The 15,260-nt window shown below is 48.8% G+C and overlaps 1 protein-coding gene across 2 annotated transcripts in view; it reads right to left on the bottom strand.

Moving 5' to 3' along the window:
- Positions 1–648: 648 nt before the first annotated feature.
- LOC115252112 (collagen and calcium-binding EGF domain-containing protein 1-like) overlaps positions 649–15,260 on the bottom strand; it is a 28,335-nt gene continuing 13,723 nt past the window's right edge. Inside the window, exons 2-10 of one of the 2 annotated variants that reach the window (XM_029846499.1) lie at positions 7,692–7,744; positions 5,154–5,288; positions 4,931–5,068; positions 4,688–4,821; positions 4,486–4,600; positions 3,991–4,130; positions 3,483–3,518; positions 2,001–2,036; positions 649–1,796 (exon numbers count right to left, since the gene is read on the bottom strand). In XM_029846499.1, the coding sequence (XP_029702359.1) occupies positions 1,608–1,796; positions 2,001–2,036; positions 3,483–3,518; positions 3,991–4,130; positions 4,486–4,600; positions 4,688–4,821; positions 4,931–5,068; positions 5,154–5,288; positions 7,692–7,744 (976 nt within the window). In that variant the 3' untranslated portion in view covers positions 649–1,607. The remainder of the gene's footprint in view (positions 1,797–2,000; positions 2,037–3,482; positions 3,519–3,990; positions 4,131–4,485; positions 4,601–4,687; positions 4,822–4,930; positions 5,069–5,153; positions 5,289–7,691; positions 7,745–15,260) is intronic. The other variant, XM_029846498.1, reaches the window with a different exon arrangement.

The following is a 15,260-nucleotide window of genomic DNA, read 5'->3' as shown; positions in this document are numbered from 1 at the left end:
CTCAACATCAGCCTCAACATCAGCATCAGCCTCAACATCAGCCTCAACATCAGCATCAGCCTCAACATCAGCCTCAACATCAGCATCAGCCTCAACATCAGCCTCAGCCTCAACATCAGCCTCAACATCAGCCTCAACATCAGCATCAGCCTCAACATCAGCCTCAACATCAACATCAGCCTCAACATCAGCATCAGCCTCAACATCAGCATCAGCCTCAACATCAGCATCAGCCTCAACATCAGCCTCAACATCAGCCTCAACATCAGCATCAGCCTCAACATCAGCCTCAACATCAGCATCAGCCTCAACATCAGCATCAGCCTCAACATCAGCCTCAACATCAACATCAGCCTCAACATCAGCATCAGCCTCAACATCAGCATCAGCCTCAACATCAGCATCAGCCTCAACATCAGCCTCAACATCAGCCTCAACATCAGCATCAGCCTCAACATCAGCATCAACATCATCAACATCAGCCTCAACATCAGACTCAACATCAACATCAGCCTCAACATCAGCCTCAACATCAACATCAGCCTCAACATCAGCATCAGCCTCAACATCAGCATCAACATCATCAACATCAGCCTCAACATCAGCCTCAACATCAACATCAGCCTCAACATCAGCCTCAACATCAGCATCAGCCTCAACATCAACATCAGCCTCAACATCAGCCTCAACATCAGCATCAGCCTCAACATCAGCATCAGCTGTATAACGGAGGTGTTTATGGCTCAGGTAACAGGTTCAGGGGGCGGGGCTGTATAACGGAGGTGTTTATGGCTCAGGTAACAGGTTGAGGGGGCGGGGCTGTATAACGGAGGTGTTTATGGCTCAGGTAACAGGTTGAGGGGGCGGGGCTGTATAACGGAGGTGTTTATGGCTCAGGTAACAGGTTGAGGGGGCGGGGCTGTATAACGGAGGTGTTTATGGCTCAGGTAACAGGTTGAGGGGGCGGGGCTGTATAACGGAGGTGTTTATGGCTCAGGTAACAGGTTCAGGGGGCGGGGCTGTATAACGGAGGTGTTCTGTTCTGCTGGCAGATGTTGGGTCATGAATGAATGCAGCTCCAAACAGACTTGAAAACACATTTTAAACGTTCTTCAGGTTCTTATCAAGGCTACATTTGGACAGATGTTCCGGGCTTCCTCAGTGGGAGTGAAAGAGGCTTGTTTACATTCCTCAGGCTCAGGATTTAAACGGATCAAAGTTCCTCTCTGGGAATACAAGCATGTGTCTGTGGATTCATTACATATTACAGAGATTTAGAGCAACACAGCGAAGCAGCAAAGCTCTCAGCGAGTTGGTGCAGCAGCAGCTGCAGGGAGGAGATGATTCCTCAAAGTTCTGCTCACTTTGAGCTACAGAACCCAGATTTAAGAGCTGGGTTCTGCAGGCAGGTGCAGAGGTCTGAATGTGGGTCCCGAGTCTTTCCACCGTGTTGCTTTTTTCTGGAGACACGCTGGAGAAGATCCATTGTTCCAGCACGTAAAGGTCGCGCCCTTGCTCCTGTTGGTCCTTAAAACATCGCCCACTTCCACAGAAAGACTGATCTGAAGACGATCCTTTATCAGACAAGAAAGTCATCTGAGTTGTTTTCAGGTATTGAGCACGATGTCTCCTTGTCCAGAGCCCCACTCTCCAAATTCCATTTCACCACTGGAATGAGGATGGGTCTCCAGGGAGATGCCTCGTCGCCCCCCCAGCACCTTCTGCTGGAGTTCAATGATGTCATTACGGATGTCAGCCATCATCAGCAGGAGAAAGTCAAAAGAGCCGGGTGGTCCCTGCAGATGCAAGAGGAGTCTCTCTTTAGAAGAATGTTCAGAGACTCAAACAGTTTCATACAACGGATTTAATTAACTGAAGCATTAATCTCATTAATGAAACATGACTAATTCCACTGTGGATGCATAATGGCTAACGCTGAGTATCTGGATTTCCTCTTGGGTCCAAAAGACCACCTCTAGTCAGTTTAAGAGTCAACTTACAGGTGGACCTCTGGGACCTGGAGCCCCTTGATCACCCTGTGGATGGAAAAAAAGGCAAATTTATAAATGTAAACATCCATGGTAACATGTCCCACGTTCCTTTCAGATTTAGCACAGGGTTAGGGTTAGGGTTAGGGTTAGAGGGTTAGGGTTAGAGGGTTAGGGTTAGAGGGTTAGGGTTAGGGTTAGAGGGTTAGGGTTAGAGGGTTAGGGTTAGGGTTAGGGTTAGAGGGTTAGGGTTAGAGGGTTAGGGTTAGAGGGTTAGGGTTAGGGTTAGGGTTAGAGGGTTAGGGTTAGAGGGTTAGGGTTAGAGGGTTAGAGGGTTAGGGTTAGAGGGTTAGAGGGTTAGGGTTAGAGGGTTAGGGTTAGAGGGTTAGGGTTAGAGGGTTAGGGTTAGAGGGTTAGGGTTAGGGTTAGAGGGTTAGGGTTAGAGGGTTAGGGTTAGGGTTAGGGTTAGAGGGTTAGGGTTAGAGGGTTAGGGTTAAGGGTTAGAGGGTTAGGGTTAGAGGGTTAGGGTTAGAGGTAGGGTTAGGAGGGTTAGGGTTAGAGGGTTAGGGGTTAGAGGGTTAGGGTTAGAGGGTTAGGGTTAGAGGGTTAGGGTTAGAGGGTTAGGGTTAGAGGTCAGGGTTAAGGTTGAAGGCTGGGGTTAGAGGGTTAGAGGGTTAGGGTTAGAGGGTTAGGGTTAGAGGGTTAGAGGGTTAGGGTTAGAGGGTCAGGGTTAAGGTTTGAGGGCTAGGGTTAGAGGGTTAGGGTTAGGGGTTAGAGGGTTAGGGTTAGAGGGTTAGGGTTAGAGGGTTAGGGTTAGAGGGTTAGGGTTAGGGGGTTAGGGTTAGAGGGTCAGGGTTAGAGGGTTAGGGTTAGAGGGTTAGAGGGTTAGGGTTAGAGGGTTAGGGTTAGAGGGTTAGGGTTAGAGGGCTAGGGTTAGAGGGTTAGGGTTAGGGGGTTAGAGGGTTAGGGTTAGAGGGTTAGGGTTAGAGGGTTAGGGTTAGAGGGTTAGGGTTAGGGGGTTAGGGTTAGAGGGTCAGGGTTAGAGGGCTAGGGTTAGAGGGTTAGGGTTAGAGGGTTAGAGGGTTAGGGTTAGAGGGTCAGGGTTAGAGGGTCAGGGTTAGAGGGTCAGGGTTAGAGGGTTAGAGGGTTAGAGGGTCAGGGTTAGAGGGCTAGGGTTAGAGGGTTAGGGTTAGAGGGTTAGAGGGTTAGGGTTAGAGGGTTAGGGTTAAGGTTTGAGGGCTAGGGTTAGAGGGTTAGGGTTAGGGGGTTAGGGTTAGAGGGTCAGGGTTAGAGGGCTAGGGTTAGAGGGTTAGGGTTAGAGGGTTAGAGGGTTAGGGTTAGAGGGTCAGGGTTAGAGGGTCAGGGTTAGAGGGTTAGAGGGTTAGGGTTAGAAGATGGAGAATCTTCTTCCAGTGGACTTCAACATTCTTGTGGACTCTTGACTAGACCTTAATGGAGAAGAGAGTGTTTGTATGAAGGATCTGCAACACACACCTTTAGTCCATCTCGTCCTGGTGCTCCAGGGGGTCCCTGCAGAAAAGAGATGATCAGCCAATCGTCTATATTAATGATGAGCCCTCGGGCTGTTTCTCCTGCGACAGGACAACTCGTCTCCTACGACAGGACAACTCGTCTCTTACGACAGGACAACTCGTCTCCTGCGACAGGACAACTCGTCTCCTGCGACAGGACAACTCGTCTCCTACGACAGGACAACTCGTCTCCAACGACAGGACAACTCGTCTCCTACGACAGGACAACTCGTCTCTTACGACAGGACAACTCGTCTCCTGCGACAGGACAACTCGTCTCCTGCGACAGGACAACTCGTCTCCTGCGACAGGACAACTCGTCTCCTACGACAGGACAACTCGTCTCCAACGATAGGACAACTCGTCTCTGTGTTCCAGCCAATTTCAGTGCTGAGTCACACTGAGCGAGATGTGACCTTGAGGTCTGATGAAGTTCCATCTAGGCTCCAAAATCAGACTTTTTTGCTCACCACTGGCCCCCTGCGTCCTCTTTTGATGTGCTTCAAGTCTGGCTCTGGACCTATGGGACCCATGTCTCCACGAGGACCTTGGAGACCAGGATGACCCTTCTCCCCAGGTTCCCCTTTCTTTCCTGGTTCTCCTGGATGTCCTGTGAAGACAAACGGATACATATGAAGAAGATTTTGTGTCCTTTTGCTTTCATGCATTTCTCAGTGTTTAAGGCACTTTCACTTTCTTCGTCATTGCACTTCTATTCATGTTCTTGTGCTTTGTGACCAGAGGAGGCAGAAACACAAGAAGGAGGAGAGGAAGACACTGAAGAAGCTGAATGAAAACATGAAGAAAGATAATCACATAAGTGATAAAACGCAGTTCACAAGAAAAACCAGAACAAAAGAACTGCTGAGGAACTAAAGCCCAACCACAAAAAAGTGACAGAAGAAGGAATCAAACCAGCTCTCTCAATACTAATGTGCTGGACCGTTGGTGTGCTCCAAAATCACCTGGGACACCAGGAGCTCCCGGAAGACCAGTAGCACCTGGAAGACCGGCTGGATGAGGATCCTTTCCTGCTCTGCCCACTGATGGTTTGTTGCTGCTGGTGGCCAAACCAGGCATCTGAAAGCCAAGACACAGGTTACAAACAAGGCTGAGGGCTGCGGTCTGTTGGGTATCTAGGAAGGCTTAGGGTTAGGGTTGTGCTACTTGGTTGGGTGACTGGATGTTTCCCAGCTTTAGCTTCAGCTGCAACAGGCTGCTTTTCATGTTGCTAAAGTCCTGACAGGTGAAAGAGCAGGTACCAGCGCTCATCAATGTGTCTGATGTCCCCGTGGACCTCACTGGAACAGAACAGTTTTAGACAAGCTTGTCCTCTCAGAGCATCTGACAGCATGCAGACATCAAAGAGCTCTCAGATAAACGTCTCCAAAGAACTCATCAGCATCTCACAGTTGTGCACGGGAATGCAAGAGCGCCTGTCTGGCGCCAGAATGTAGCCGCCGCCACAGCGACACAGGAAGCTGCCCACGGTGTTCACACACTCGTGCTGGCACATGCTGGTGCCTGGTTGCTCACACTCGTTGATGTCTGCAGGTGTGAGAGGAGAAGAGTGTGAGGTGTCCTCTCATCACAGGGAACCTTGATGCCACAGGGACTCAACAGGTGCACTGACCCAGGCAGTATGGAGATTTATGACTGCGGTGCCTCGCTTGGTCGAAGCGATAGCCAAGGAAACACGTGCACACAACTTGTCCAAAGTTATCGGTGCACTGCTGCTCGCAGGGAGAAGCTGCACAAACATCTACAGCTGCAAGGAAGAAGCAGAGGAATGTTGGTGCTACTGTCAGGAAAAGAGGGTTAGGGTTAGAGGGTTAGGGTTAGGGTTAGAGGGTTAGGGTTAGGGTTAGGGTTAGAGGGTTAGGGTTAGGGTTAGAGGGTTAGGGTTAGGGTTAGAGGGTTAGAGGGTTAGGGTTAGGGTTAGAGGGTTAGGGTTAGGGTTAGAGGGTTAGGGTTAGAGGGTTAGGGTTAGAGGGTTAGGGTTAGAGGGTTAGGGTTAGGGGGTTAGGGTTAGAGGTTAGGTTAGAGGGTTAGGGTTAGGGTTGAGGGTTAGGGTTAGAGGGTTAGGGTTAGAGGGTTAGAGGGTTAGGGTTAGGGTTAGAGGGTTAGGGTTAGAGGGTTAGGTTAGAGGGTTAGGGTTAGGGTTAGGGGGGTTAGGGGTTAGGGTTAGAGGGTTAGGGGGTTAGGGTTAGGGGGTAGGGTTAGGGTTAGAGGGTTAGGGTTAGAGGGTTAGGGTTAGGGTTAGAGGGTTAGGGTTAGGGTTAGGGGTTAGGGTTAGGGTTAGGGTTAGAGGGTTAGGGTTAGGGTTAGAGGGTTAGGGTTAGAGGGTTAGGGTTAGGGTTAGAGGGTTAGGGTTAGGGTTAGGGGGTTAGGGTTAGGGTTAGAGGGTTAGGGTTAGAGGGTTAGGGGGTTAGGGTTAGGGTTAGAGGGTTAGGGTTAGAGGGTGAGGGTTAGAGGGTTAGGGTTAGAGGGTGAGGGTTAGAGGGTTAGGGTTAGAGGGTTAGGGTTAGAGGGTGAGGGTTAGGGTTAGAGGGTTAGGTTAGAGGGTAGGGTAGAGGGGGTTAGAGGGTTAGGGTTAGAGGGTTAGGGTTAGAGGGTTAGAGGGTTAGGGGGTTAGGGTTAGGGTTAGAGGGTTAGGGTTAGAGGGTTAGGGTTAGAGGGTGAGGGTTAGAGGGTTAGAGGGTTAGGGTTAGAGGGTTAGGGTTAGAGGGTTAGAGGGTTAGGGTTAGGGTTAGGGTTAGAGGGTTAGGGTTAGAGGGTTAGGGGTTAGGGGGTTAGGGTTAGGGTTAGAGGGTTAGGGTTAGAGGGTTAGGGTTAGGGTTAGAGGGTTAGGGTTAGGGTTAGAGGGTTAGAGGGTTAGAGGGTTAGAGGGTTAGGGTTAGAGGGTTAGGGTTAGAGGGTTAGGGTTGGAGGGTGAGGGTTAGAGGGTTAGGGTTAGAGGGTTAGGGTAAGAGGGTTAGGTTAAAAGAGGCGAGCAGCTTCCCTGGAACCTTTCTATCTAACCCTAACCCTAACCCTAACCCTCTAACCTTAACCCTAACCCTAACCCTGACCCTAGCCCTCTAACCCTAAACCTCTAACCCTAACCCCTAACCCTGACCCTAACCCTAACCCTAGCAACTAACATTTTAATGAGGCTTTGCTTGATGAAGGCCACACTAAACAGAATACATCGATACATTTCAAGCTTTGCATTGTGGGGTTGAAATAATTCTTGGAAATGATTTTGGGCTAATTATGGGGTTAGGGTTAGGGTTAGGGTTTCCGATGCTTGTCATTCAACATTCCTGGAGTACAAATATCTCTCAGTTCGAAAACATAGATACTGTTACGTGTTAAGACTGGAGATGATTTTAATCCTATATTTCACATCAACACTATGGTATTGATCTCTGTTCTGCCAATACTGATAATATTTAGCCTCTCTCTCTCCCTCTCTCTCTCTGTATCTTTATTTATTTATTTCTCTCTCTCTCTCTCTGTCTCTCTACCTGTACTTCCCCATCTCTCTATATCTGTATCTCCATCCATCATCCATCCATCTATCCATCCATCTATCCATCCATCCATCATCCATCCATCATCCACCCATCCATCCATCATCCATCCATCCATCCATCCATCTTCTATCCATCCATCCATCCATCCATCCATCCATCCCTCCATCCATCATCCATCTATCCATCCATCATCCATCTATCGTCCATCCATCCATCCATCATCCATCTATCGTCCATCCATCATCCACCCATCCATCCATCTTCTATCCATCCATCCATCATCCATCCATCATCCATCCCTCCATCCATCATCCATCTTCTATCCATCCATCCCTCCATCCATCATCCATCATCCACCCATCCATCCATCTTCTATCCATCCATCCATCATCCACCATCCATCCATCATCCATCCCTCCATCCATCATCCACCCATCCATCCATCATCCACCCATCTTCTATCCATCCATCCATCATCCATCCATCATCCACCCATCTTCTATCCATCCATCCATCATCCATCCATCCATCATCCATCTTCTATCCATCCATCCATCCATCCATCCATCCATCCCTCCATCCATCATCCATCCAACGGTGTGTCTCTATCTCTTATCTACCGGGCTCTCTGACAGCGTGGATGCGTTACCTACCTTCAGATATGCATTGGCCCATCACAAACCTGAAACCATCACAGCATTTCCTCCTGGAAAACAAAGGAGAGCTGTTGAAAGAGGCTCTTAGCTCAGCAGAGTGAGCAAGTTGTAAAGGTCTGAAGGAACAAAAGCCAGGCAGCTCTCACATACGCTACATGTGCCAGAACACTTTCTGAAGATAGTTTAGCAGACTTTCAGGAGCACAGGAGCATGAATGTGCCAAGGAAGAAAGAACCAAGATATTCAAATCCAGGAAACAAACTCTATAACCTGCGTGGAGGCAATATGTCATACAGAGACCAGCAGGCTGAATCAGGCAGACACAAACAGGCAGGGAGCAGGCAGAAAGCTGAGCAATCACAGGTACCAACAGTCAAAGCTGGGAGTCAAACAAGAAAAGAAACACAAAGACAAGGGTTAGGGTTAGGTTAGGGTTAGAAAGGGTTAGGGTTAGGTTAGGGTTAGGGTTAGGGTTAGGTTAGGGTTAGGGTTAGAAAGACTCACAAAGGGTTAGGGTTAGGTTAGGGTTAGGGTTAGAAAGACTCACAAAGGGTTAGGGTTAGGGTTAGAAAGACTCACAAAGGGTTAGGGTTAGGGTTAGAAAGACTCACAAAGGGTTAGGGTTAGGGTTAGAAAGACTCACAAAGGGTTAGGGTTAGGTTAGGGTTAGGGTTAGGGTTAGAAAGACTCACAAAGGGTTAGGGTTAGGTTAGGGTTAGAAAGGGTTAGGGTTAGGGTTAGAAAGACTCACAAAGGGTTAGGGTTAGGTTAGGGTTAGAAAGACTCACAAAGACAGTCTGGGACCAAAGGGTTAGGGTTACGGGTTAGGGTTAGGGTTAGAAAGACTCACAAAGGGTTAGGGTTAGGGTTAGAAAGACTCACAAAGGGTTAGGGTTAGGTTAGGGTTAGAAAGGGTTAGGGTTAGGGTTAGAAAGACTCACAAAGGGTTAGGGTTAGGTTAGGGTTAGAAAGACTCACAAAGACAATCTGGGACCAAAGGGTTAGGGTTAGGGGTTAGGGTTAGAAAGACTCACAAAGGGTTAGGGTTCGAAAGACTCACAAAGGGTTAGGGTTAGGTTAGGGTTAGGGTTAGAAAGACTCACAAAGACAGTCTGGGACCAAAGGGTTAGGGTTACGGGTTACGGGTTAGGGTTAGGGGTTAAAGGGTCAGGGTTCGGGTTAGGGTTAGGTTAGGGTTAAGGTTAGAAAGACTCACAAAGACAATCTGGGACCAAAGGGTTAGGGTTAGGGTTAGGGGTTAGGGGGCACTCTCCAGCACTCCCTCTAAGGACTCCAAGAAGGGTGGATACGCTGAACTGCTGTTTGGACCATAGGCACAAACAACAGTCAGGATCCGTCCCCCCACCCGAAGGCGAAGGGAGGCTACCCTCTCATCCACCGGGGTAAACTCCAATACACAGGCACTGAGCTGGGGAGCAACCAGAATTGCCACCCCTGCTCGTCGCCTCTCACCATCGGCAACTCCAGAGTGGTAGAGAGTCCAACCCCTCTCAAGAAGACTGGTTCCAGAGCCCTTGCCGTGCGTCGAGGTGAGGCCAACTATATCTAGTCGGAACTTCTCAACCTCGCGCACCAACTCAGGCTCCTTTCCCACCAGAGAGGTGACATTCCATGTCCCTAGAGCCAGTTTGTGCAGCCGGGAATCAGACCGCCAAGGTCCCTGCCTCTGGCTGCTACCCAAAACACAATGCACCCGACCCCCTTGGCCCCTCCTGCAGGTGGTGAGCCCACGGGAAGGGGTCCCCATGTTGCCTCTTCGGGCTGCGCCCGGCCGGACTCCATGGGCAGAGGTCCGGCCACCCCTAACGCTCCCTCGTCCTCCTGGGTGACTTCAATGCTCACGTTGGCAATGACAGTGTGACCTGGAGAGGGGTGATTGGGAAGAACGGCCCCCCTGATCTGAACCCGAGTGGTGTTTTGTTATTGGACTTCTGTGCTCGTCTCAGATTGTCCATAACGAACACCTTGTTCAGACATAAAGGGTTAGGGTTAGGGTTAGGGTTAACCCTAACCCTAACCCTAACCCTGCCCTTTGTCACCGATTCTGTTCATAATTTTTATGGACAGAATTTCTAGGTGCAGTCATGGTGTTGAGGGGATCCGGTTTGGTGACCTCAGGATCGCGTCTCTGCTTTTTGCGGATGATGTGGTCCTGTTGGCTTCATCGGCCCGTGACCTCCAACTATCACTGGATCGGTTCGCCGCCGCATGTGAAGCGGCTGGGATGAGAATCAGCACCTCCAAATCCGAGGCCATGGTTCTCGACCGGAAAAAGGTGGAGTGCCTTCTCCGGGTAAAGGAGGAGATCCTGCCCCAAGTGGAGGAGTTTAAGTACCTCGGGGTCTTGTTCACGAGTGAGGGAAGAATGGAGCGGGAGATCGACAGATGGATCGGTGTGGCGTCCACAGTAATGCGGACTCTGCACCGGTCCGTAGTGGTGAAGAGAGAGCTGAGCCGAAAAGCGAAGCTCTCGATTTACCAGTCGATCTTCGTTCCTACCCTCACCTATGGTCATGAGCTTTGGGTAATGACCGAAAGAACAAGATCACGGGTACAAGCGGCTGAAATGAGCTTCCTCCGTAGGGTGGCTGGGCTCTCCCTTAGAGATAGGGTGAGAAGCTCTGCCATCCGGGAGGAGCTCGGAGTAGAGTCGCTGCTCCTCCGCGTTGAGAGGAGCCAGATGGGGTGGCTTGGGCATCTAGTCAGGATGCCCCCTGGACGCCTCCCTGGTGAGGTGTTCAGGGCATGTCCCTCCGGTAGGAGGCCCCCGGGGAGACCCAGGACACGTTGGAGAGACTATGTCTCTCCAACGTGTCCTGGGAACGCCTGGGGATCCCTCCGGATGAGCTGGAGGAGGTAGCTGGGGAGAGGGAAGTCTGGGCTTCTCTCCTTAGGCTGCTACCCCCGCGACCCGACCCCGGATAAGCGGTAGAGAATGGATGGATGGATGGATGGTTAGGGTTAGGGTCAGGGTTAGGGGTTAGAGGGTCAGGGTTAGGGTTAGAAAGACTCACAAAAACAATCTGGGACCAAAGGGAAGCTGGACGAGCCTTAAAAAGTCACGGGAAGGGAAGAGGACACAGGAGAAAATGATGAACTTTTTAGGTAAAAGGAAGGACTCACAGCCAGGAAACAGAACTTCCACAATAAAACAGGAAATACACAATAAAACACCAAAATAAAATACAGCCATGACAAAGAGTGCCCCTAATTAAGCAACCAATCAATTGTCTGTGCAGGTTCTCAGTCATCCAGGTTAGGAGAATTCTGGTAGTTGAATCACAGATTCAGTCAAACAATCAATTCTAATGTGTGTAGCAAAGCGGCTGCAGCTCCCAGGCCAGTATCACAACCTTCCCTGAGAGAGTTCTTCACTTCTCTGGACCCTTTTTCCTTTTATGTAAGAAAGATTTTTGTCACACACACACACACACACACACACACACACACACACACACACACACACACACACACACAAATCTTAATTTAAGATTTCCAGTCTTTCTTTAAAAAAGCAGTAAAGTTTTCCAGGACAGGAAGTTTATAGTAAGTGAGACACTGTGTCCTTCTGTGTCCTGTGTCCTATATGATGCACATACAGAAAAAGTTGCTGTTTCTTTTTAATCTGAGATTTGTCTGCTTTGATTCTGGATTTCATGGTGTCAGGGTCACCCCAGGCCAACACGACAGACATTAACAAGCTCCAGGATTCAACTCAAGGTCTAAAAGTAAACTGGACAGATAAGGACCAGATGCTGAGAAGTTTCTCTGGGGTGGTTGTGATGATGCAGCTGTGAGCTCACTATCTGAACAGGTCAAGAAGAAAGTAAGTTGAAAACTCTGATCGTCAACAGTGAGACACTAACCCTAACCCTAACGCTAACCCCTAACCCTAACTCTCACCCTAACGCTAACCCCTAACCCTAACCCCTAACCCTAACTCTCACCCTAACGCTAACCCCTAACGCTAACCCCTAACCCTAACTCTCACCCTAACGCTAACCCCTAAGCCTAACCCTAACCCCTAACGCTAACCCCTAACCCTAACTCTCACCCTAACGCTAACCCCTAACCCCTAACGCTAACCCCTAACCCTTAACCCCTAACCCTAACGCTAACCCCTAAGCCTAACCCCTAACGCTAACCCCTAACGCTAACCCTAACGCTAACCCCTAACCCTATGAAGGGTACAATAATAACAAACGGTCAACACAAGTAACAGTTAAAGGTAGAGCACGCTAATATTTCACAACATATTTATAAGACGAGTTTTACTGGCAAAAACACACAATAGCTAAAGTGTTTGCATTTATTTTGTATAATGCATTAAAATGCTATATTTTAGGGTAAAACATCTCCATACTGCCCACCAGATATGCAGCCCCCGCTGGGAGGTTCATGGGTGTCTGACAAACCAGACGAGGGGGTGTTGTTGTTTTGAGAAGCAAAAGTATGTTGGTTCAGTATGTTGAAACCAGAGCGGTCATCATGACTCCAACTGTACACTACAGTTCTAGTCTGTGGAATCGGACTTAAGAACATTTCCCTTCTTCACTATTGGAAGTTGGAGCTGCCTCATTTAAGCAACGTGGGAGTTTAAACACAAGGTGTCAAGAGCCTTGTTCAGCTTGATTCAGAAGCTGCTTGAAGAGGGAAATCGGAACTCTAAATGAATTAGCAGGAATAGAAACTTATATCAGTGATCTGGAGGCAGGTCAGGGATAAGAGTTAATGTTATACGGCACAAACAACTGATTGGAATGGACAGAACAGGGGAGACGGTGTTGTTGGGGTTGTGTCTGGTTTTTTCCTCCAGGGGGCGTGGAGGAGCTCGATTGGTGGCAGCTGGTGCTGCAGGCAGGCGCACCTGTGGGCAATTAACATCTGGTCGCCTACTTAGGGAGGGAGCGCCTGCCCACCAGGGCCAGAGTGTTGTGTGAGCTTTGTGGATTGGTGGTGGGAGTGTTGCGGCTTTGTTGGTGTGGCTTTGCTTGGTCCGTCTTCCCTACATTCGAGGTCTTCATGCTGTTTGCTGGACTTGTGTGGTGCAGAACCTGTCTCCTGAGTTCTGTGCAGTCCAGGGGGACTGCTTCTGGTTGAGGACTCACCGGTGCACCTGGAATCCCTAACGCTAACCCAGACGCTGACTCCGAGCTCCCTGCAGTCCTGGAGGACTGAGAATTGACTGAGAGTCAAGTAAGATGAGACAGCAGTACAAAAAACGAATCCAAAAAATTCCCAAATAATGCGGAAAAGACACAGGAAGTCCTTTAAGAGCCTAATACTTGATATACCATAATTTACAACAGCTGGGCAAATATATTGATGTGGACCAGGTGGAGTGATGAAACAAGGTGTGTAGTGATCAGAAGAGGGAGTCAAAAAAACAAGGAAGGTCTGAAGGAAGGAGCAAAGTAAACACACACAAAAAAGGTAGATTCCTAACAACATCACACTGTAGCAGCACCCCATAAAAGGAAGAGGTGCCAAAGCATGGAATATCAAGTTGTTTATCATGTTCATTAGCCCCATCATTGGAAACCAGAGGTCCAATGATGGGCTCCTGTGCTTGACAACCGGCGACATGATGCTTCATGGATTCTTATGGTCAAAACATACCTCACACAGGCTAGATGGGTTCTAACAGCCTTGACAAGATGACAACCTGGGCTAGGATGATTTTCAAGCCAAGAAAATCAAGGATCAACATTATAGGATAGACAACACCACAACAATCTGCTCTCTAAGGTGGGGCCGTACCATGTATCAAGGACAATGCCATCATATGTCTGGCATGATGAGGCACTGAAGGACAAACAACATCCACATTACTGAGAAACAAGCAAGATGGGTGAAGAACACTGAGAAATCTGGACTTCCAGGAAAGGTAAAGACATGGCTATACCTGCATGGTCTGCTTCCTAGACCGCTGTCAAATCAAATCAATCTTTATTTATATAGCGTCTTTTACAATCAAAATTGTTTCAAGGCGCTTTCCAGAATCCCAGGGACTAACCCCAGACAAGCAACAGTGGCAAGGAAAAACTCCCCTTTAACAGGAAGAAACCTTGAGCAGGACCAGGCTCATGTAGGGGGACCCTCCTGCTGATGGGGGGGTGGGTAGAGAGAGAGAGGAGAGGAGAGGAGAGGAGAGGAGGACCCCATGGGGTGACAGAGGCCTGTCAGGTGATCATGTTTCTGGACCCCGGCAGCCTCGGCCTCTAGCAGCATAGCTAAGATGTGACCTAACGATTAGACGACCCCCTAAGTATGATAATTTGTCTGTCTATGATAGTAACTGGAACTGCAGAATTAGTAACAATAAGCTTTTTCAAAGAGGAAGGTTTTAAGTCTGATCTTAAAAGTAGCGATGGAGTCAGCCTCCCATCCTGGACAGGGAGCTGGTTCCATAGCAGGGGGGCCTGGACAGGGAGCTGGTTCCATAGCAGGGGGGCCTGGTAGCTAAATGCTCGGCCCCCCATTCTACCCCTAGAAACTCTGGGAACCACAAGTAGACCAGCATTCTGAGAGCGGAGCGGTCTATTGGGCTGGTAAGGTGTCACTAGCTCCTCCAGGTAGGATGGAGCTAGGCCTCTGAGGACCTTGTAGGTCAAAAGAAGGGTTTTAAAAATTATTCTAAATTTAATGGGCAGCCAATGAAGCGACGCCATTACAGGAGTCATGTGACCTCTGTAGTCAATACCTGTCAGAACTCTGGCTGCAGCATTTTGGATCAGCTGGAGGCTTCTTAAAGAGTTGTTTGGACACCCTGATAATAAAGAATTACAATAGTCCAGCCTGGAAGGAACAAATGCTGGACTAACTTTTCAGCATCATGGTGGGTCAGTAGCTTCCTGATCTTTTGAGATGTTCCTCAGGTGGAAAAAAGGCACTAGAGGCACTAGGCACTAACCCTAATTTAATGTGTGAGTTGAAGGAGAGATTTTGATCAAAAGTTACTCCTAGATTCCTCACAGAGAGACTAGATGTTAATGAGATACCATCTAGGGTGATCATGTGATCTAATCTATCCCTGAGAGGTTCAGGACCAAACACCATGACCTCAGTTTTTCCTGGGTTAAGGAGGAGGAAATTTGAAGACATCCAGGACTTTATGTCTTTAAGACAGGTCTGAAGCTTCACTAACTTCTCTGTCTCCTCGGGTTTCATGGATAAATAAAGCTGAGCATCATCAGCATAACAATGAACATTTATCCCATGCTGCCGAATAATGTTCCCTAAGGGAAGCATGTACAAGGTGAAGAGGATTGGTCCGAGTACAGAACCTTGAGGAACTCCATGGCTAACCCTACTGTATGAGGAGGGAACACCATGGACATGAGCAAACTGGTATCTATCAGATAAGTATGATCTAAACCAGTCTAGTGCTGTCCCTTTAATCCCAATCACATGTTCCAGTCTCTGTAACAGGATGCTGTGATCAACTGGATCAAAAGCAGCACTGAGGTCCAGCAGAACCAGCATAGAGACCAGTCCATGATCGGAAGCTATGAGAAGATCATTAGTGACTTTAAGAAGTGCTGT

This window comes from Takifugu rubripes, chromosome 13 (assembly GCF_901000725.2).
Source record: "Takifugu rubripes chromosome 13, fTakRub1.2, whole genome shotgun sequence".
Lineage (NCBI taxonomy): Eukaryota > Metazoa > Chordata > Actinopteri > Tetraodontiformes > Tetraodontidae > Takifugu > Takifugu rubripes.
The sequence above is the reverse complement of the archived record's forward strand: the minus strand, read 5'-3'. Positions and strand labels throughout refer to the sequence as shown.